This window comes from Eucalyptus grandis, chromosome 2 (genome assembly GCF_016545825.1).
Source record: "Eucalyptus grandis isolate ANBG69807.140 chromosome 2, ASM1654582v1, whole genome shotgun sequence".
Taxonomy (NCBI): Eukaryota; Viridiplantae; Streptophyta; class Magnoliopsida; order Myrtales; family Myrtaceae; genus Eucalyptus; species Eucalyptus grandis.
In genome coordinates this window covers 47590174-47610667 of record NC_052613.1, presented here as the reverse complement: position 1 = coordinate 47610667, position 20494 = coordinate 47590174, and the positions used below count along the sequence as shown (strand labels likewise).

The following is a 20494-nucleotide window of genomic DNA, read 5'->3' as shown; positions in this document are numbered from 1 at the left end:
GGTTTTAAGATCTTTCAAGAAGGAATATGTTCTGGAACCAATAAAGACTCTACTCAGTCTTTCATGGGTCGAAGGCATGGAAATATCTATCTCTTGGATGTGAAACCGGATGAATCGCAATGCTTAATCTCAATTCAAGACGAAGCAAGCTTATGGCACAGAAAGCTTGGTCACATCAATATGAAGCAATTAGCCAAAATCTCAACAAAGCAGCTTGTTCGTGGTCTACCCAATTTATCATACCAAAAGTCGATCTATGCACTCCATGTATATCGGGAAAGGGTAAGAAATTCATTTAAGCCAATAAATCATGTCTCTACTAATCATGTATCGTAGCGCGCATATGGATCTCTTCGGACCAACCGTAACCCGAGCATTGGAGGTAAGAAATATTGCCTAGTAATTGTGGACGATTATTCCCGATTTACTTGGGTATATTTCCTTGCAAGTAAGTCCGAAAACCTTCTCGTATTTTGAAAAGTTTGCTAAAAATGTTCAAAATGAAAAAGGATATGTTATCTCAAGTATAAGAACAGATCATGGAAGTGAATTTGAAAATCAAGATTTTACAAAATTTTGTGATAAATCTGGCTTTAAGCATGTGTTCTCCTCTCCATATACTCCTCAGCAAAATGGAGTTGTGGAAAGAAAGAATAGATCTCTTCAAGAAATGGCTAAAACTCTTTTAATTGAAAATAAGATTTCTTCACGATTTTGGGCTGAAGTCGTTTCAACAGCGTGCTATATTATCGTAGAGTCTTTTTAAGACATATTCTAGAGAAAACCCTTATGAGTTATTCAAAGGTAAGAAGCCTATTGTTTCATACTTTCATGTGTTCGGTTGCAAATGCTTTATACTGAAAAATACAAAAGATCGAGTTGGTAAATTTGAAGAAAGATCAGATGAAGGCATCTTCCTTGGATATTCTATATCAAGCAAAGCCTACAAAGTTTACAACAAGAAGAGTCAATCTGTGGAGGAATCAATGAATGTCAAATTTCAAGATTCTATGCAAAATGAGTCCAAGTGACTCATCATGAAGAATCTAAACTGCTCCAGACTCTCCAAAGCTTACAACTCAAGAAGCATCTCAAACTCTGGAAGACCAAAGATCAAGCGTTCGTGAAGATTCAAGTAAAGAAAGAGATCATCAACCTGACGAATCAACCAAGAATCGGAAGCATAAGTCCAGTCATCCCAAAAATCTTATTATTGGCGACATTAATGAAGGAATTCGCACAAGATCCAAAAGGCGCGAAGAGTCTAGTGCTGTGGCTCTCATTTCTGAAATTGAACCAAAAAGCATATAAGAAGCTTTATCTTATGAAAGCTGGATTGAAGCTATGCAAGAAGAGCTTAGACAGTTCGACATTAATGATGTCTGGGAATTGACATCTAAACCAAAAGGTAAAACTGTTATTGGAGCTAAATGGGTGTTCAGGAACAAGATGAATGAAAAAGGAAAAGTCGTAAGAAACAAAGCAAGACTCGTGGCCAAGGGTTATACGCAAGAAGAAGGAATAGACTATGATGAGACTTACGCACCAATAACAAGGTTAGAAGCTATTCGATTATTACTTGCGTTTGCTTGTTATAAAAATTTCAGATTATTCTAAATGGACGTCAAAAGTGCCTTCCTAAATGGTTTTATCCATGAGGAAGTTTATGTGGAACAACCACCAGGGTTTGAAGACCCAAAGAAGCCAGACTCAGTCTTCAAACTGAAAAATGTCTTGTATGGTTTAAAGCAAGCACCTCGAACTTGGTACGACAGACTAAGTAAGTTCTTAATATAGAATGGTTTTGTCAAAGGTAAAGTAGATACTACTCAATTTATCAAAAAGGAAATCAAAAGCTTTTTACTTGTTCAAACATATGTGGATGATATTATTTTTGGATCCTCTAATGAAAGTCTCAGGCAAGAAATTCTCTAAGTCTATGCAAGATGAGTTTGAAATGAGTATGATGGGAGAGTTAACCTTCTTTCTTGGACTCCAAGTAAAACAATTGAAGGAAGGAACTTTTATTCATCAAGAAAAATATGCTAATGATCTTGTCAAAAAGTTTGGACTGGAAAAGTGCAAAAAGACCGACATACCGATGTCAAGTTCTTTGAAGATAGACAAAGATGAAGAAGGGAAGAAAGTTGATCAAAAGCTGTACAGGAGTATCATCGGTTCACTTCTTTATCTTACTGCCTCTAGACCTGACATTTTGTTGAGTGTTTGCATATGTGCTAGATTTCAATCAGATCCTAGAGAATCTCATCTCAGTGCTGCGAAACGTATTATTAAATACGTTGCTTCATTTTCAAGCATCGGTCTTTGGTATTCTAAAGAGGGAGACTTTAATCTTCTTGGATATTCAAACGCAGATCTAGCCGGTTGCAGAGTTGATAGAAAGAGCACCTCGGGAACTTGCCAGTTGCTTGGAAGTAGGACAGTGTCTTGGTTTTCAAGGAAACAAAATACTGTGGGTCTCTCTACAACAGAAGTAGAGTATGTAGCTTTTGAAAGTTGTTGTTCGCAAATTCTGTGGATAAAACAATAGCTACAAGACTTTGGAATTGAAGACTCATGCACTGAGATTAAATGTGACAACACCAGTGCAATCAATCTTACTAAAAATCCAATCATTCACTCAAGGGCAAAGCATATAGAGATTCGACATCACTTCATTAGAGATCATGTTCAAAATGGAGAAATCTCTATTCGATTTGTTGATTCAAAGAGCCAACTAGCGGATATATTCACAAAGCCTTTGGAGAAAAATCAATTCGATATTATCCGTTCCAGACTCAATATTCTGAAGCTTGAGGAAGTTAAAGTCTAGAGACTCTCAGACCCTCAGACTCAGACGTTCATGGCTATAGACTGTAAGTTGTTTCAATATTCAATCTTGAAAAGGTACGATCTTTCGTTCAGTTATGATTGATTTATATTATCTTTAAAAGATGGAATTTTGCCTTTTCAAAAAGGATAACTTCTATTTAAAAATGGCAGTTTTCTTTAAAAAGGACGGTTATCGTTTTTAAAAAGGGACGACTGTTCACTTGCTTTTATGTCGATTGGTTTTTTCCTTTTTAAATTGGGTTATATATATATATACAGTCAGTTGTTTTCTTCACTTAACTCCAAAACCCTAAAAAGCATTCTCCTCCCAATCCTGTCTCAACTTGATGTTCATCTTCGAGAAAGTTGTCATCTTTTCTTGGGAAAGCGAGTCAAGGAATCTTTCAACGACAAGAAACGATGTCTTCTTCGAGAAAGTCTTCAAGAATCGCGAGCAGGGGACCACAGAGAATGAGGGAGGGTCCTACCCATTTCGATCTCACCGAAGAGGAAGAGTTACCGAGACAGCAACAGAGCCCGATTCACTCTCAACCACGTCACTCTCCACCATCTACCCCACAGGGTATGGGTCATCAACCGGAGGAAGAAATAATCGAGGAAGTAGACCCTGTAAGAGTTCAAAAACCCTCTTTTATTTATAAGCTCTATCGTGCTTTGAAAAGCACTGGTACTCCGCTGAACTATGTAGATGATTTCCTTAAAGACAAGGGTTATGGAAATGAGTATGTCTTTTTGCGACGAATGGAGGATTTGGGAATTGCTCCCAAAGGAAAGGCTGATGAAGCACTTGCAAACATTCCAAGTGACCCTTGTGTAGGAAGATTGAATCCCACTGACGGGAACGATGATGATAAACTGTTTAATGAATTTCAACCTAGGATGGGTGTTGCTGCGAAGGCTAAGGGAAAAAGAACGGAATTGTTCAAATCAAAGGAACAGGAGAATCTGTTCTTCAAACTGTTGAAACGTGGGGTGATAAACCCTAGAAGCGTTGATTTCAACTTTCTGGATGCCATCAATGTGAACTTGAGGGAAAAGTTTAATCTACTTCAACTTGAGCAATTTTGCTCCGACACCACAGACGGCTATGCACAATTGACAGCATATTTCTATTCAAATCTCAACTTTTTATATGCGAATAGAATATCCTTCAGTGTTCGAGACCAAGACTATGTGATAGATGTGGACATGCTGGCAGATATAATTGGGGTTGAAAGAGGACGATATCAACCGGTCAAGGTTTCAATTGCTCGTACCTCACTGGAGCTTGTCAAAGACAGGAATGCAGAAGGGAGAATTACCTACGCAAGAATGCGTGCCATCAACATCCTACTTCACAAAATTGTGATCAACTGTCTCAAACCAAAATCGACATCCAAGACTAACGTGTCTAACTCTGAGGCGAAATTGATGTACGCGATCAATTCAGGGAGAAAGTTCTCTCTCCCTCACACCATTCTCTTCCACATGTACAGAGCGATGGTGAAGGACAAGGGCCAGTTGCCTTACTCAGGTCTCGTGACTAAGATCTTCAGACACTTGAACATTGAACCTCCACAAATTCTTTGTGTTCGACCATGCGACAAAATGGTGGTGGGTTTGAAAATGCTGACAAAAATGCGTCTGCAAGAACTTGATAAGGCAATGGAAAAGTTCAAAGTGAAAACTCCAGTCAAATCTCATCCAGTATCTTCTACATCAAAAAGGAAAGGGAAGAAGCCCATGGGTGCTCCATCCAAAAAGAAAAGAACTCTTATCTTAGAGGATGAAGATGAAGAGGATGAACTCTCTATCTCTGCCTTGGCATTGAAAAGGCTCAGTCGTTCTGTATCTGAATCAACGGAATGACAGGAAAAAGGAAAAGAAGCAAAGGACAAAGAACAGAGAGAAGAAGAGGAAAAGGAATAGAATAGAGAAGCAGAGGAGAAAGAAGAGAAAGAAAAAGAAGAAGAGGAGAAGGAAGTTGAAGAAGAAAAAGAAGCAGTCAAAGAAAAGTCTGCAGATGAAGCCGGAGAGAAAGGCAATCAAGACGCTAACGAGCATGACCATCACTCTTCCCCAATTGAGGCCTTAGAAACAGGGGGAGATGGCGAGCAAGGAAGGACTACACCATATCCCGTCCACAAAGTGAAGGTGTGAGTCGCTCACCAGCAAATCCAAAAGATCTTCGGGCTTCTCAAATGCCCGAGGAATGACATGATACCTCAACGCCAAATCTCGTGCGATTACACCGAAATTCCATCGTTTGCCTTTACTCCATCCGATAGAGCAAATGCCAGCACGCAGACGGACACTACAACAGATTTTCGTCGCATCCTTGATCTTCTTCTGGAAATGCATGGTCAAATATATGCTTTGGAATGTGAGCTTTAAGTCCTGAAGAATGCTGGACAAGCGTCTTCTGTTACCCTGTCGGATCAAATGCAAGACATCGCTCTTCAAATTCAAGCAAATGCCAAAGGGGAAGAGGTGGCACATCTACGGGAAGACTTGAAGAGGTTGGAAGGCATCGTACAGTCGATGGGAGATTTCCAACTTGTGCGCGTTCCCAAGCAGACTTGACTTTTTTCTCACCTTTTTAATGATGACAAAAAGGGGGAGAATTGCAATCTTTGAACTTTGACTTTAAAATTCTTACTTTAGTTTAGTTTGTTTGGATATTTGTTTTTAGCATGACTTGGGTGTGGATTTGAAATTGACTGTTGCATTTATATCAAGTGTTATTGTATGGCTTTACTCATGAAAGACTAACCTATTTTTTGTGGATGCAGAGTCTAGTTGAGTTGTTAATCTTTATGAGATATCCATATTGCTTAAGTAATGTTTTGCGAGGTCAAAGCTGTTCAAATCTACAAGAAAGTTTTGTCACCATCAAAAGAGGGAGATTGTTGGAGAAATCTTTCAACATTTTGAAGCCGACAAAACGTTTCTATCGTCTAGTCTGCGGAGTATTGCAGACCCTTCTATTTAGAGTCTGAAGACCTTCATTGGAGACCCTTCTATTTAGAGTCTGAAGACTTTCAGATCCCCAGACTTAGCACTCAAGACTCAAGACTATTCTCATTGACAGTTTCTAATCCAGCGACGAAGACGATCTAGAGCTAAAGTGTTTGGTTGAGGATTTGGTCTTATCCACTGGAGAAGATCTCTTGGCTGGGTATGATATAACTGATTCTTTTATTCGAAATCAAGATCGTTTGAAGATCCGATGATTGACGAAATACTCTTGGAATGTTCTATTCTTGGAAACCAAGATCCTGATTGTATGGGCGAACATGATTGATAGGCTATTGACATGTTCTTTTAATAGCTCGAATGTTCTTCTTAATTGATTTTGTCCAACGGGAAGATTGGAAGAATTCCTTTGGTAAGTGCCAACAGGTATGATGGCATAAAGGAGTATAAAAGGAAGACGTTCTAGCTGTTCAAGAAGATGCATGATAGAGAAATTCCAGAGTCTGAAGCTCCTTGATTATTAGTCGATTCATATTGAGCAAAACTATATTCACAAAAGAGAGTCTATACTTAGTAATACCTTGAGGGAGTGTGGTAGATCTTCTACACCGTGAAATCAAGGAGAACGATCTTTGTAACATCTCTTTGTTCATAGTTGAATCCAGCCGGTGGGCTGTCGGTGCGAAGAGTGGACGTAGGCTTGAAATAAGCCGAACCACTATAAATCTTGCGTTCAATTTTCTCTTCCATATTCTCAGTCTTATTTTGATTGTTGTTTGACGAGAATCAATTGTCTCAATTCTATCAACTGTCTAGTATTGTGCGATTATCGTGAGAAATTACTCTTTACACCTATTCACCTCCCTCTAGGTACTTTTACTAGCCATATCATGTTGTGTTTGGTAGCCTTGCTTTGCCATGTTGATATCTGATGGATATTTTCGCCAAAGCTGTTGGCGAGGGCAATTTGCGGCGATTGTTCGAAGTTTGTGAGAGAAGAAAGTACTTCAATGTGATTGCCTTTTGATTGCAAGAGGAAAGAATTAGGTGCACTGTCAATATTCACCAGTTGATCATCCATTAGAACTAAGGAAATATCATAATAACATGTTTGATGATTGATCCTTGCTGGGGTGGAATTTCATTAATCTCTTAAACTGTGGCACTCTGCAGTCTACTTCCTTCAATTCTGTAACTACCCTCGGTTTTTTGCTTGTTCGCAAGCTCGTTTTTGGGAATGAGGCTTGAGAATAACCTTGAAATGGTTCCGAAATGTGAAGCATAGTTATGCCACTGTTTTTAGTTTATCTTTTAAAGGAAATTTGTGGTAGTGTCCTTAGGGAAATCAATAAGACTCACTATTTATGCTTCAAAATGTAAGCCGTCCTTCTTGAAACTAGTCTCCAAAAAGCGGTTTTCAACTTTTCGGCAATGGCACTTGCTAAGGAGACCCCTTTCTTTGAAGTACTTAGTCTATTCTTTTTATCTTTTCAAAACTAAACTCTCATGCATACCAGAAGGCCAAGTCATATGCATAGAGCTCGTTGCTTGAACTATCTTCCATGAGATTAAGCTCATAGGGCTTTTGTTTCAGTAGATATGTCTATTTCTTACACTGCTTTAATTTTCAGGCTAGACAGAAATGGTGTGGATTTTGGCACTGAGGACACAATGCCAAATGAGGATCACAAAGAACTCACTGACCACCAGTTAGATCATCTGAATAGGTTGATGAAACGTGAAAGGGCGTTTCAATTGGTTTACGGAGTACTATTGTTTGTCTTTGGGTTATTTCCAATTCATATACATTAGCTGGTAAGCCGATCCCAGCAACCAAGCACGTCAGGGTTGCTGAAATTCAGTAACCCAAAGGTTATCAATGACATTTCATGGTGGGAGATCCAAAAACATGAGTTATATAACGTGAATTAGAAAGTTTTGAAATGGACAAGTTCATATTTTTGGGCTAAATGTTCACATTATGTATTGGATTCAGCAAGAAAACACCCTATTGCAGATAAATGTTCAATGGCCATTCGGTTGGCCTATCGGAGGATATCGAGGTTCCCAGGTGAGAGATTTTTTCCCAACAAATTTCCCTGTATATTGATAAATAATAGGCTTTGAGTTGATGACAAAAAAATTGTATTGTGATGCGAGGTTTTGTCTTCATTTAGGGGCCTTATTATTGTGCTGTTGGGGCTGATAAGTCATCCGACTGAGATATATCTGATGCTCGCTACAAGGCTTGCTTATATGCTGGTATCAACATTAATAGCACCAATGGAGTGGTGATCTGGGCCAGGTAATACCTGACCTCCAGCTTGCTTGTTATTTCAAAAAGGAAAAAAAAAAAAGCACAGAGCTGTTGCTATCAACAGTGGCTTCTATCTTGCAGTGAGAACACCAAGTCAGACGAAGCATGGGAATTGAAGCAGGAGATCATCTCTGGTGTTCAAGATACCTTCTTTAGGTGAAATTTCAAGTACTTGCTCAAGAAAATAACGAAATTCCATTAACAGCAAACAAAATAAGTGCATACAGACATGTTCTGAGGTATTTAAGTACTTGATTTTTTATCTTTTTTATACAACAGAGAATAACCGAGCAAGCTTGTGTTGTCCTCATGTAAGATCCAAAGCCAATAGAGGTAGCTGACTTCACTATCACCATTTATGCATTATTATACCCCAAAATTGATAAAAGCATTCTCTTCCTTCTCAGGGTGACTGCAACGGTGCAAGATGCCATACTAACAGGTTCGCACCATGGAAATAACATGGACTTGGTTAAGAATTTTTGTTCAATGAATGACCTTTAAGAGTGTGTTCTTCGACTTTTCTGCAATACAAAAAGCATGAGAGAAGAAGGAGGCTTTGAAGCGATAAAGAAGGCAATTCCGAATCTCTCACTTCGCCATGAGGAGCACATTAGCGCCTATGGAGAAGATTGATGGGAAAGCATGAAACAGTCAACACCGACACATTGTCTTCGGTAATGCTTAGAAGAAACATACCAACTACTAGTCAAATTTAAAGATTGCCCTGCTAATGAACTCATATTTTGTTGTGATGCCTGAATTACTTGTATTGTTATGCAGGGAGTTGCCAATTGTGGTTGCTCAATCTGTGTGGGCCGTGACAATGAGAAGCAAGGAAAAGGTACCATAATAATGACCATACTAGCTCCCTTATGTGCTCTATCTGAAACTCATTTGGAGATGCTCAACTTTATCAAATGATTCCAGAAACACTACCACGAAAAATAATACATATAAGTATTCTTTATCCTTTATGGTCTCAGTCAATTCCATGATTGCAACTATGCACAAGGAATTTTGACCTTTTAACAATCATAAAGCATTCCCACAGTCTTGCTTCCTAAGCTAAAGTAAGGACTTTGGACATCTTGGTTCTTTTAGTGCATCAAAAACTTTCTGAAATGCTTCACTATTTCTGAATATCGATAAAACGTACAAGTTCACCTTCCTTGCTCAGTTAGTTAATGGCTTAAAATGATATACAGGTTACTTGGAAGACAGGTGTCCTGCCTCAAACAAGAACCTATACGTCGTGACCTTATTACTTGCTGAAACTACAATTTTGTGGGAGCCCCCCATCAAGGCTGAAGCTCTTGCTGCTGAGAAGCAAGCATTGAAGGTCTAAAATTTGAACTACTGGCTAAGAACGGCCAACTCCCTTAATTAAATCAGTGGAGACCTCCAGGCTGAGATACTATTGAACTCCTTTTCCTTCAGATTTAGGTCATTGACAGAAGATCCTCATGAAAATAAGGCTTCCCGGAGGGAGAGAAAATTAGGTGTCCAAGCTCGAACGTGATCTCCATTACATTGGTTTCATCCTGCATGTGTGAGTAGTTTCACCATTATGGGCATTTGAGTTCACCTATTTGCCTTTAGTGTCACGGATGACTTCTTGTTTTTGTATTCTCAGTTACTTTGACATGTCAGCATAATTCATCCAAATTTTGAGTGTCCTCATAAGCTCAAGTCATTCAATTTGGCACGTCGACCTTTCTTTTGAATAAAAAGGCTGTTTGACTTCTCATTCACTAAACATGAGATTCATGAGTCAGTTTCATCTCTTCCAATTTCTTATTAAGAGAACTTTGGGAAGAAGGTCAACCGAGTTTGTCCGTGCAACTTGGCAAGTTCATTTTATTTGCTAGGCGAAGAAATGTTTCTCATTTACATGGAAAGTGCAGTACAAACATTGAAATGCAATTTGGCAGTGCCTACCATTTTTTGCTTCTACGAAACTGAAAGTTACTCTGGGCCTTTTTCTTTTCATTCTTTTCATCTCCTCACACCGATCCAAACGTCTTATTCGACAATAGAACAAATATTAAAAAATGATACTAATGCTAATTTATAAATCACATATCTAGCAGATAGCAAAATTCAAGAAGCAGGATAGGTGTTTCTCTAGACATATGGATGAGATTCGGCAGCAGAGGCACATCGTAGAGTGGTGGTCGTCGCGGTGGCTTAATTCAGTGCACTCGAATGTAGTTCTTCGGATGGAATTGAGTTCGGCCCTGGTTAGGCTATGTGCTGGGCAGGGTTAGAGGGGGCCTAGCTCATCTAGATACCGCTCCTTAACGCAACGACACAACTGATACAGGCTATGTTTTTCGTGGATCAGTAGACTTTGCTTACACCATTTGATGAACGGGATTTCATTCTAGATACCTGATGATTTACTATACAGAGCACACAGCTTGATGACTGACTAATGGGCTATGCACTTTCAATTTCAAGTGAGAGGAATGCAATCTACTTCTTTTCACAGTTTTAGATGTAGACATACTCGTGGGCCTCTTAGTCATTGCATTAATCTTATCTTCATTTTTGGGCTGCACAACCCTTACATTGGCAAATACAAACTGGCTATAAGCTTTACTGTCAATGATTCATGACATTTGCCCACAGAAGTCTACAGATACAAATAGATTTTTTAGAAACTTAAATAGAGGCGCTGGAAAAATTCATGATACCTCTTTCAACTGATAAAAGTAGTTGTTGCATTTTACTTACCACTTTCTGTTGCAATATCTATTCCATGTATTTTTGGCTGTGCAGACTGAAAGATCTTCACTAGAGGTGTACCAAAGAGATGGATGCTTATGTTGGTTGCATGTATTACCACACAAACGAGTTCGATTTATGCCGCAAAGAGCAACAAGCCTTTGAAAAGGCATGCCCATTGTAATTAAATGGGGGTTAGTACCTTGAATCTCGACTCTTTAATAACTTAGAGCAGCTTGCAAGGTAGCAGATGCTGCTGTGGTTCTAACCGTCTTGAATGTCGTCAAGATGCTGCGCTTGAACAGCTCAAGTTAGTCTCTTTTTTGAAATGTCTGAGAGCAATAAGTCTATTCCTTTGCGCTTAACTACTGATGAACGCATTCCTTGTTGGAAGATTTTTTGCCAACGCCACCTTGAGTTTCCATTAGATGTGGCAAAATGGTGACATTATATAATTTTATAAATCTATTTATTGTTTAAGTATTATAAGTTTTGAACTGGTTGAATATGTCAATGTGAGTGTCTCTAGCATTATTCATCTTTTTTAACTTAAGGTGACGCAATTTGTCCAATTTATTGGAAACTATTACTAATAATTTGGGGAGAGAATTTCCAGAACTTGTCAAACTGATGATTTTCTTGAGATTTTGCCTCTATTTTGAAATGGCATAATGGCTATGATGATGGTCGATCATAAGTGAATTAGAAATAAATGGAGCTCTCCACTCATATGAGAACATTTCTTGCATTTTTTTAAATCCCTTCCAACCTTTCCCTCCATTTCGAGTGTGGAATAGCGTGGGCCGTTTTTGTAACAATTAATTTTATTATAGAGTATTCCTTGAGCTTTTAAGTCTATTCATCCCTTTGAGTTATGAAAAGCTATACATTACTTATGATTACATACGTATTGAGTTTTCTAATAGATCTGCATCATTGTAGATTTGTGAGGACACAAGTCTACTATTTTTATTTTTATTTTTATTTTCATAACGTTTCGTATTTATTTTTTAGAAAAAAAAAATCCCACTTCTTTTCAATTCTACCTTTCATTTGTTTTTACCACAAGAAGGTGGCGGCAGCAGAGAAGACATGGTACAGTGGTGGTGGTCTTGGTGGCTTAATTCAGTGCGCTCGAACGTAGTTCTTCGAATGGAATTGAGTTCGGCCCTGGTAAGGCTATGTGCTGGGCAGGGTTAAAGGGGGCTGATCGCATCTAGACACGACTCCTTAACGCGGCGACACAACTGATATCGGCCTCCACCACGTCTCTTCCGATCTCTATCGCCGGCCCACCTCTCCCTCTCTTCCTCCCTCCTCTATACCCATCGATGAGATGACAACAATCGCGACAGCCTTAGGCACCAAAACAGGTCTCTTACACTAAGGATGTCGGTGCTATCCTTTGACCGAACAATTTAAATTCAAATGATCCATCCAAGTCCTTCCAGATCACCCAGCTTGAAATGATTCAGTGCTTATGTCCACTGACCCTCAAGCATTCAAAATCAATGTTGCTCATCTGTTCCTGTACATGGAGATGACCATCAAATAGCAAGAACTGGCTTAGTTTCAACGCGACTATGTTCAGACGATAACAAGGAAGAGACAGAGTAGCTCATTGCAGATCAACCGCAGTTTATACAGAACTGGGACCGACTCCAAGCACTGGGTAACCCCACACATTGATCTGGTGTCTAAGCCCGGGAATACACATTAAACCGACAATAAAGAAAAACCAGACACATATAAAGTTAAGAGCCATGCATTAAGGTCGAACGTAGGACTTGAAAGAGTGACCAGCAACCAACAACCAACAACCAACAACCATCTTGCACTTGATGTTCACAAAGCCCAACTCCAACAAAAACGTACAAAGCATTTCTAGAGCATAGCCTAATCCATGATATTTAAAATTCAAAGAGAGCAACAGGATCTCCAAAAGGACACTGTTTATCGTTCACTTTGATACTTGGAAGTGCACTTTGCAAAGAACCACCACTGGCATACCACCATCTTGACTGCAAGCCCCGTAATTCTTACTCAGAAGGCTCTCAGCGTGGGCTGCACATGAAATGCACAAAGAACTACTTCAATGAACAGAAAATATGCTAAAACTGTAGATACTAGCACTATGCCACCATAAACCAGATAAATCCCCTAGCTATTGGTTAGTAGTAAATGGGACTGATGAATTTCAACAACATAATGAGGGAACATGCTTCATTCATGCAAATTCAAAGTATTAATACTTTCTCTCGTAAGAAAATTTGAAGTACTTTACCATCTTTATCAATTCTCTTGCCAATGGAACATCATATGGGTGTCACAGCAAAAGCAATCACCTGATAAATATCAATTGCTATCGGTACAGCACCTAAAGTTGAGTAAAATATCAAAAAAATACCGCATCATATGCACCTGGAGGAATTCTCACAGATCTATCTCAACAGAACAACCTATGCCATTTATGGTCAACCACTAAATTTGCAACATAAAAATAATTACCAAGTTCATGCCAACCTAATCACCAAGGTCATATTCCGAAAACAGAAAATTGACTTCGATGAAAGGAAAAATTATTTGACAATCAGCCGGCGCATAGAAGAGATGCATTGTTCCAGACCAAGACTAGAAAAATAACAGATTAAAGGAGAAATTATTTGACAATTGGATGAAGCGCAAGGAAGAGATGCGTTGTTTCCGACCAAGACTAGAAAAACAACAGATATACCTGTAAGACTGTGAACGAGACCTCGAAGGACTGCGAATATTGCCCCTTGGACTCTGAGACCTGCTTGCTGGATAACCCCTCTCCAGAATGGGACTTCGACTATCTTCCCTTGGACTTGGAGACCTCTTACTAGACCGCTTAATCTTGTGCTCCTGAGGATATGGAGAATGTGGTACAGACCCAGATTGCATTGGAGACTGGTATCGATCCTTTGCCCCACGGCTCCTGGTTCAAGGAATCGGTATATCCATTGAGATGGGAAATAATAAAAATGGAACATAAAGATTCCCTTACATAAAACAGAACACGATCTAGGGTAACAAAAGATCTTACAAGGAAACATTACTCGGCTTGAAGCATGAATTTTACGAAAAAAGAAAAAAATACCATCAGCAAAAGCTAATAAAAAGTACCAAGAAAATCTGTTTTGCAAGTAAAAAAATTACATTCAACTTACAAAATCATATAAACATCAACATGATGGCATCACTATCTAACTGATTGAAGATGACCGTTACCTGCACCTTAATAAGAGTTCCGTACAAATTACCAACTTGGGCCCAAATACTGGAATTAGTCTCATTAACGATGTACCGGTACGTCAGCATCCAACAACTGCATGGCTCTCTTTGGCCCAACTTTCTAAAACCCAAACTATCTTTGACAATGTCATCATATCTCTACACCAGTATTGCTTCCCTTGATTGAGGATGATTTCTTTCTTTGGCCATAAAAAAGCTCTATTTCTTTTCTTAACTGGATGGTATATGCAAAACAAAATAAAGCTTCAAAACCTTTTCATTAATAACTATGTTAGATCACACAGAGAAAACAAATAGTGAAAAAAAGGTACTTTAGTGATTTAATCATCTGCTGACAGTGCTTTACTAATCAGTTCAGTTGCAACTGCAGGCCACCAGACCTAGTAAGCAAAAGCCCATGCTTTGACAGTAATTGGCGAAGGTGGGATAATAACATTAGAAAAGCTTTGACAGAATGGTAAGGGAGTTGTCCATCTCTCTCTTTGTCGTTTAACTTTATTTACCCATAGGTCTTTAAAATCTTCCTGTTCACTTTAATATCTGCATAAACAAGGCCACAAGCAGATACTGTTCAATACCACAGAAATGATGCTGCACTGCATCAATCACCCCAAATCGATAAAAACCACCGTAGTATGAACATAATAGGATAGAGATGCATCAGATTACTAATACCAAAAGTAACAAGGCCAGCAAAATAATAAAATTCTCATATACACCAATCTGCCATGCTAAAGTCAGCAAAGTTTTCCTTTCAATTGTACATGGCCACTCTTTTTCACTCAAAAGCATAATGTGATTGGTCCACAAGTAAACCATTCCAAGAAAAATGGTTGGCTAGGACGATCAGTCGCCTTTGCGACTCATTTAGCCAGTCCTAGATATTTTAACAAAAGGCTACTATTTCAATAAATTAAATTTGAATAGTTCGCCATGGTCTATATCCAGAATAGACAAACAGCTTCCTATCTATAAGCACAAATGTCCAAGGGAAATAAACAACAAAATGTTTACCTATATTGACAAGAAATGAATGAAGAATGCATAGGTTTCCATTCAAAATTTAGCTAAAGTGAAAATCCCATACCACAATTACTACAAACATACAGGGCGTACAAAACACATAAAACTATAAAAAGAGTTAAATTCTACTACTTTAATGCATTGGGCAATATCATCCACTAAAGTTCACCAAGGATGAGAATCGACAGATAACTCAAACTACTTTTTATATAGCAAAGATTGAACTGAAATAACTTGATCTAGATTTCACGTACCAAAAAGATTAAAACTACAATGTAAGCATTATTAGTTGAAAATACATATAGACAGTATAAATATCACGTTATACTTGACATAAAAGTGAAAGAATGCCACTAAGAGTTCTGTATATTCTTCCCAGGCCAATAAGGCACCCTTAGTACTGTAAGTTCCTAATATGCTCAACTACAGTGTACTTATCATCCTAAAAGAGGAACAGAAAAGTATAAAACCAGTAACAATGCAATTAAATCCACTCAGACAAAAATGCCAAACCTTGAGTCATGCCTATCTGGTGTTGGTGACCTCGAGTAAGCTGTAAGAAAATACAAAAACAGAATAAGATTCTCCAAACTCACAAGGATGTCCATCATGACAGACTGCTCCATTCGTTGTACAGCCCAAAGGGAGAGAAAGCCACAAATCAGAATGGACATGAAGTCAAAATTACTGACAATGATTGTGGCGTCTTGGAGACCTTGATGTACTTCTCCTTCTTTCCCTGTGTCGCCCACTTCATTTTAAAATGGGGGGAAAAAGAATTTACCAAAAAAACCTGTCATGAATCGATGGAAACAGATGCCATAAAGACAACCTAGTGAAATGGAGAATGTGACAAATTGTACCTCACACGCTCAGTCACACGCATCTCGTGAGGAGTTTTTCTGTTCTCCTCAGCAAAAACAATTCTTATCTCACGTCCTCCGATAACAGTATGATTCACTTGCTGCTTAGCCTCAGCTGCATCTTCCGCATATCGGAACTTCACAAATCCAAAGCCACGAGGCTCCCTGTTAATGCAATATACAATCACTGAAGTCACTAAATTACATCCCCCGTGATTGTCGGAGATGAGATATAAAAAGATCAACACGTAATGGTTCTCCTCTCTTCGATTTTTGCATATTTCTGAAATCCCAGTAGCTTAATACCAAAAAAGAAAGTAGTATACAGTTTATTAGTTTGTATCAGAAAACAGCCAACAACAAGCCTCTCAAAAATGGCACCCACGTTGTAAACACAGGTAAGAAAAACCTGTAAATCAATGGCAATATGGCACACTCACAAACGCAGATGTCTTGTGACAAGTACCATCCTTTTTAGTAAAAAAAGGCGACAGCGAATTGATTTTATGTAAGCCTGGAATTGTAGAACCAATCATTCTCTCAAAAGTGTTTTAGGTCATCTGTTCCTTCAATCATATGCAGCTTGGCAGCTCAATGTATTCCAAATTAGTATTCCAATGGGAGGGATGGAGGAGGAGGAGAATCAATTAAAACAGCAATTCTTCCTCCGACCAGAAATCAACATTAAAAACAGGTTTCTTCACTAACCATATGTCAAACAGTTTATCAGCTCGAGATATTCCGCCATCAATTTCGAGAGCCTACGATCGGGTGTCCAAATCGTCCTAAACCTGGACTTCAAAATCCAAGAATCAAGATCGAGTTTATGTTCCTCTCTTAGTCGCCTGTGTCTATCTAAGGCACAAGAAATGCAGTTCTACTGACATTTCCATTTCGTTGAACTCAAACGACAATCAACGGCTGAGCCTAACTCTTGTAATTTGAGCACAAACACATATAGTTGAACTTCATTTTACAAATACATGAGAACACAAGTAAAGAATTGATTATAAACACTAATCAGAGATAAAAAAATTAACACAATATCTCTGAATTTCTCTCTTGTAAATGGAAACGCTTGTGTCCGCAAAATTACGAGAGTGCCCCTTTAAAACCTGACTTTGGCTTTTTTGGGACAAGTCGGGACTCGGGTTGATGAAAAACATAAGGCTGGAAGAAAAAATTTTAATTTTAGGAATGATACTACCGACCGACAACACTCAGCCCAACTCTCTTCATTTTAATCTCACTACACTCAGTCCATAACTCCCAGCCAGCACCATTTTCCGATGAGTGCCGGCCGATGAGCCCCTCGCCGGTGCTCAGGCCACCGTCGAGCCAGCACGCCCCCTCGGTCGTTCGGTCCAACAGGTGCCAGTCACCGCCGGCCATCGCTTGGTCACCGGCCGCCCCTCTCCGGCCATCACCGAACCTCACCGGTGATGTTAAGCCACCAAAAAAAAAAAAATGGACATTGTAAAACGGCATCCATTCTAACGGAACAAGCACACAAGTGCGTAAACGAGAAACTAACTACAGCGGCCTCTAACCACGGGTTCCTCCGGCGAGGCGCTCATGACCAACTCGGATAATGAGAAATAATGCCACCAAAAATCAAAGAAAACGCCTATTCAGTCTCAGTTTAATGATTTCAGAACTAATAGAGCATAAAAATAACATCTCGAACACTGTTTTGGCTAAATCGGATTCGATTCCTTCATTGAGATATTTCGTCGGACGGTGCATGGGCGATTTAGAAACTGAGCTATGGACTCGATTTCAACGTTTCAATTCACCTGATATATCAGCATCCAACAGGCGTTTATATCTCGCATATAAAACTGGGCGTGGTTCGATCGAATTGCGAGAAACACAAACGTATCCGGTGAGCTCTGAGGTAGCGGAAGGCAGGGGCAACGGAGAGGAGCGTCTTTGGTTTGTTCGGTGTGGCTGGGCCTGGCTTTGTACTTGCTTCGTGGTCGGAACTTCGGCTCCCGCATCGATTTGGTGTCGAGAAAAGCGGATCTTAACAGAAGCGAAGAAGGAACTCTTGGCGCCGGTCGAGGATTGTCGTTTCTGGCGAGGTCAGAAACGGTGGCTACCAACGAACGGCGGCGAACGGAGGAGTATAAACGGCCAACTGGTCGTTTCTTTCGAAGAGAACGCTTCTTTTTTTTTGTGAGTCCAAGTTAGATATGCCTTGGGTAGGCTCAGGAATTGGCTGAATGCATGGACTAATCAAGCTTATTTTTCTCTTATTTATTATTTTTTTATGCATGGGCTAATCAAGCTTATATACATAATTCAATTAGGAGAATTGGGCTGAAAGATCTTCACGAGAGGTGCACAAAAGAGATGGATGCTTATGTTGGTTGCATGTATTACCACACAAACGAGTTCGATTTATGCCGCAAAGAGCAACAAGCCTTTGAAAAGGCATGCCCGTTGTAATTAAAAGGGGGTTAGTACCTCGAATCTCAACTCTTTAATAACTTAGAGCAGCTTCCAAGGTAGCAGATGCTGCTGTGGTTCAAACCCTCTTGAACGTTGTCAAGATGTTGCGCTTGAACAGCTCAAGTTAGTCTCTTTTTTGAAATGTCTGAGAGCAATAAGTCTACTCCTGTGCGCTTAACTACTGATGAACGCATTCCTTGTTGGAAGATTTTTTACCAATGCCACCTTCAGTTTCCATTAGATGTGGCAAAATGGTGACGTTATCTAATTTTTATAAATCTAATTATTGTTTGAGTATTATAAAGTTTGAGCCAATTGAATATGTCAATATGAGTGTCTCTAGCACTATTCATCTTTTTTAACTTAGGGTGACGCAAGTTGTCCAATTATTGGAAATTATTATCTAATAAATTAGGGAGAGAATTTCCAGAACTCGTCAAACTGATGATTTTCTCGGGATTTTGCTTCTATTTTGAAATGGCATAATGGCTATGATGATGGTCCGATCATAAGTGAATTAGAAATAAATGGAGCTCTCCACTCATATGAGAACATTTCTTGCATTTTTTTAATCCCTTTCAACCTTTCCCTCCATTTCGAGTGTGGAAATAGTGTGGCCTGTTTTTGTAACTATTTATTTTATAATAGGGTGTTCCATGAGCTTTGTGTCTATTCATCCCTTTTGAGTTATAAAAAGCTATACATTGCCTATGATTATAGACGTATCGACTTTTCTAATAGATCTGCATCATTGTAGATTTGTGAGGACACGAGTCTACTATTTTTTATTATTATTATTTATAACGTTTCATATTTATTTTTTAGAAAAAAATTCCAACTTATTTTCAATTCTACCTTTTTTGTCATTTAATTTTGCAACAAGAACGTGGCGGCACTGCCACACTATTTTTTCATCGGCTGAACACATATTCACGTTCACTCGCAGAGAAGACATGATTCGGAATTCACTATTAGAAAAAGATATGTACAGCAAATGGGAACCACACTACAATGTATCAGCCTCCATGATTAGCCTACCAGCAACCATCGACAGAGTATTTACAATTCAGTATTTCATCATTTTTAGTTCATTTCAGAGAGTCGAGTTTATCTACCTTAGCTATCAAAAGGAACTGCAGTGGTAAAAGCCTAGATTACAAGAGGTGTTGGCTTCGGGCACTCAATTCTTACTCTACGGATAATTGAATCTAGTGGTTTTTGTATTGTTGAAAAGACCTCATGTAACAATACAATTTTATAAAAAGATCAATCTTGAAAATAATCCAAATATTTTGTGTTTATACATGAAAGTTATACTTCTTTTCCAGCCAGCAACCGCGACTTTGGAAGGGTGTAATTTCCGAACAAAACGTCGATAACACGCGATGCCTAATTCTAGGGATTCGAGGTCAAAGGAAATATCAGTTCAAGCCATGGACATCGCCAAGTTTTCCAGCAATAAAGGACACTCCCCGGCGAGCCTTGGGCCTCCATCGTCCCTGTCCTCTCTACCCTGTTGCCTCTCTCTTTAATTTTGGGTAATAAGCAAATGCCAATCCTAGGAATATCAGAAGAGAAAACAAGCCAAGCTATGCAAAGACAAGTTCCATAATTACCTCCGAAATCGTTTCTTGCCGTGTCAAAATAATCCGAATGTTTCATCTTTTCCTTTTCATTTTTTTTAATATTACGAAATTCCCTTTATTGTTTGGAATATAAAAATCTACCCATTTCATCATCGATATTTGCTAGACCTTAACCTTTGAGTGAATATGGATTCTTTGTGTCGTGTCTTTTTCAAGTCCCAAGTCACTTCTCTTCCAGTGCGATTTTGTCGTACAGCTTCATAGACTTGGACCCCACTAGTTAAACCTTAGTGAATAGCCATGGGACCCAATCCATTATACTCTTCCTATCTATCTTCTAGTATAGGTTGTCCAATCTAGAGTCGCCATGTAACAAGGGAATCACCAACACATTATCTTATCCGATTGCGTTTAAAAGAGAGAGAGAGAGAGAGAGA

The 20494-nt window shown here is 39.0% G+C and overlaps 2 protein-coding genes across 3 annotated transcripts in view; one reads left to right on the top strand and one right to left on the bottom strand.

The window, feature by feature from the left end:
- Window positions 1–20494, top strand: part of LOC104434708 (putative disease resistance protein RGA4) — an 88460-nt gene that overhangs the window by 55147 nt on the left and 12819 nt on the right. The window lies entirely within an intron of this gene.
- On the bottom strand, window positions 12451–16187 carry LOC104434707 (serine/arginine-rich SC35-like splicing factor SCL28; the record flags this gene model as incomplete). The annotated part of the gene is made up of 5 exons (XM_039307165.1): window positions 12451–12919; window positions 13590–13814; window positions 15668–15707; window positions 15847–15905; window positions 16018–16187. Coding segments are annotated over 5 exons (504 nt in total), but the record flags the coding sequence as incomplete, so codon positions are not given.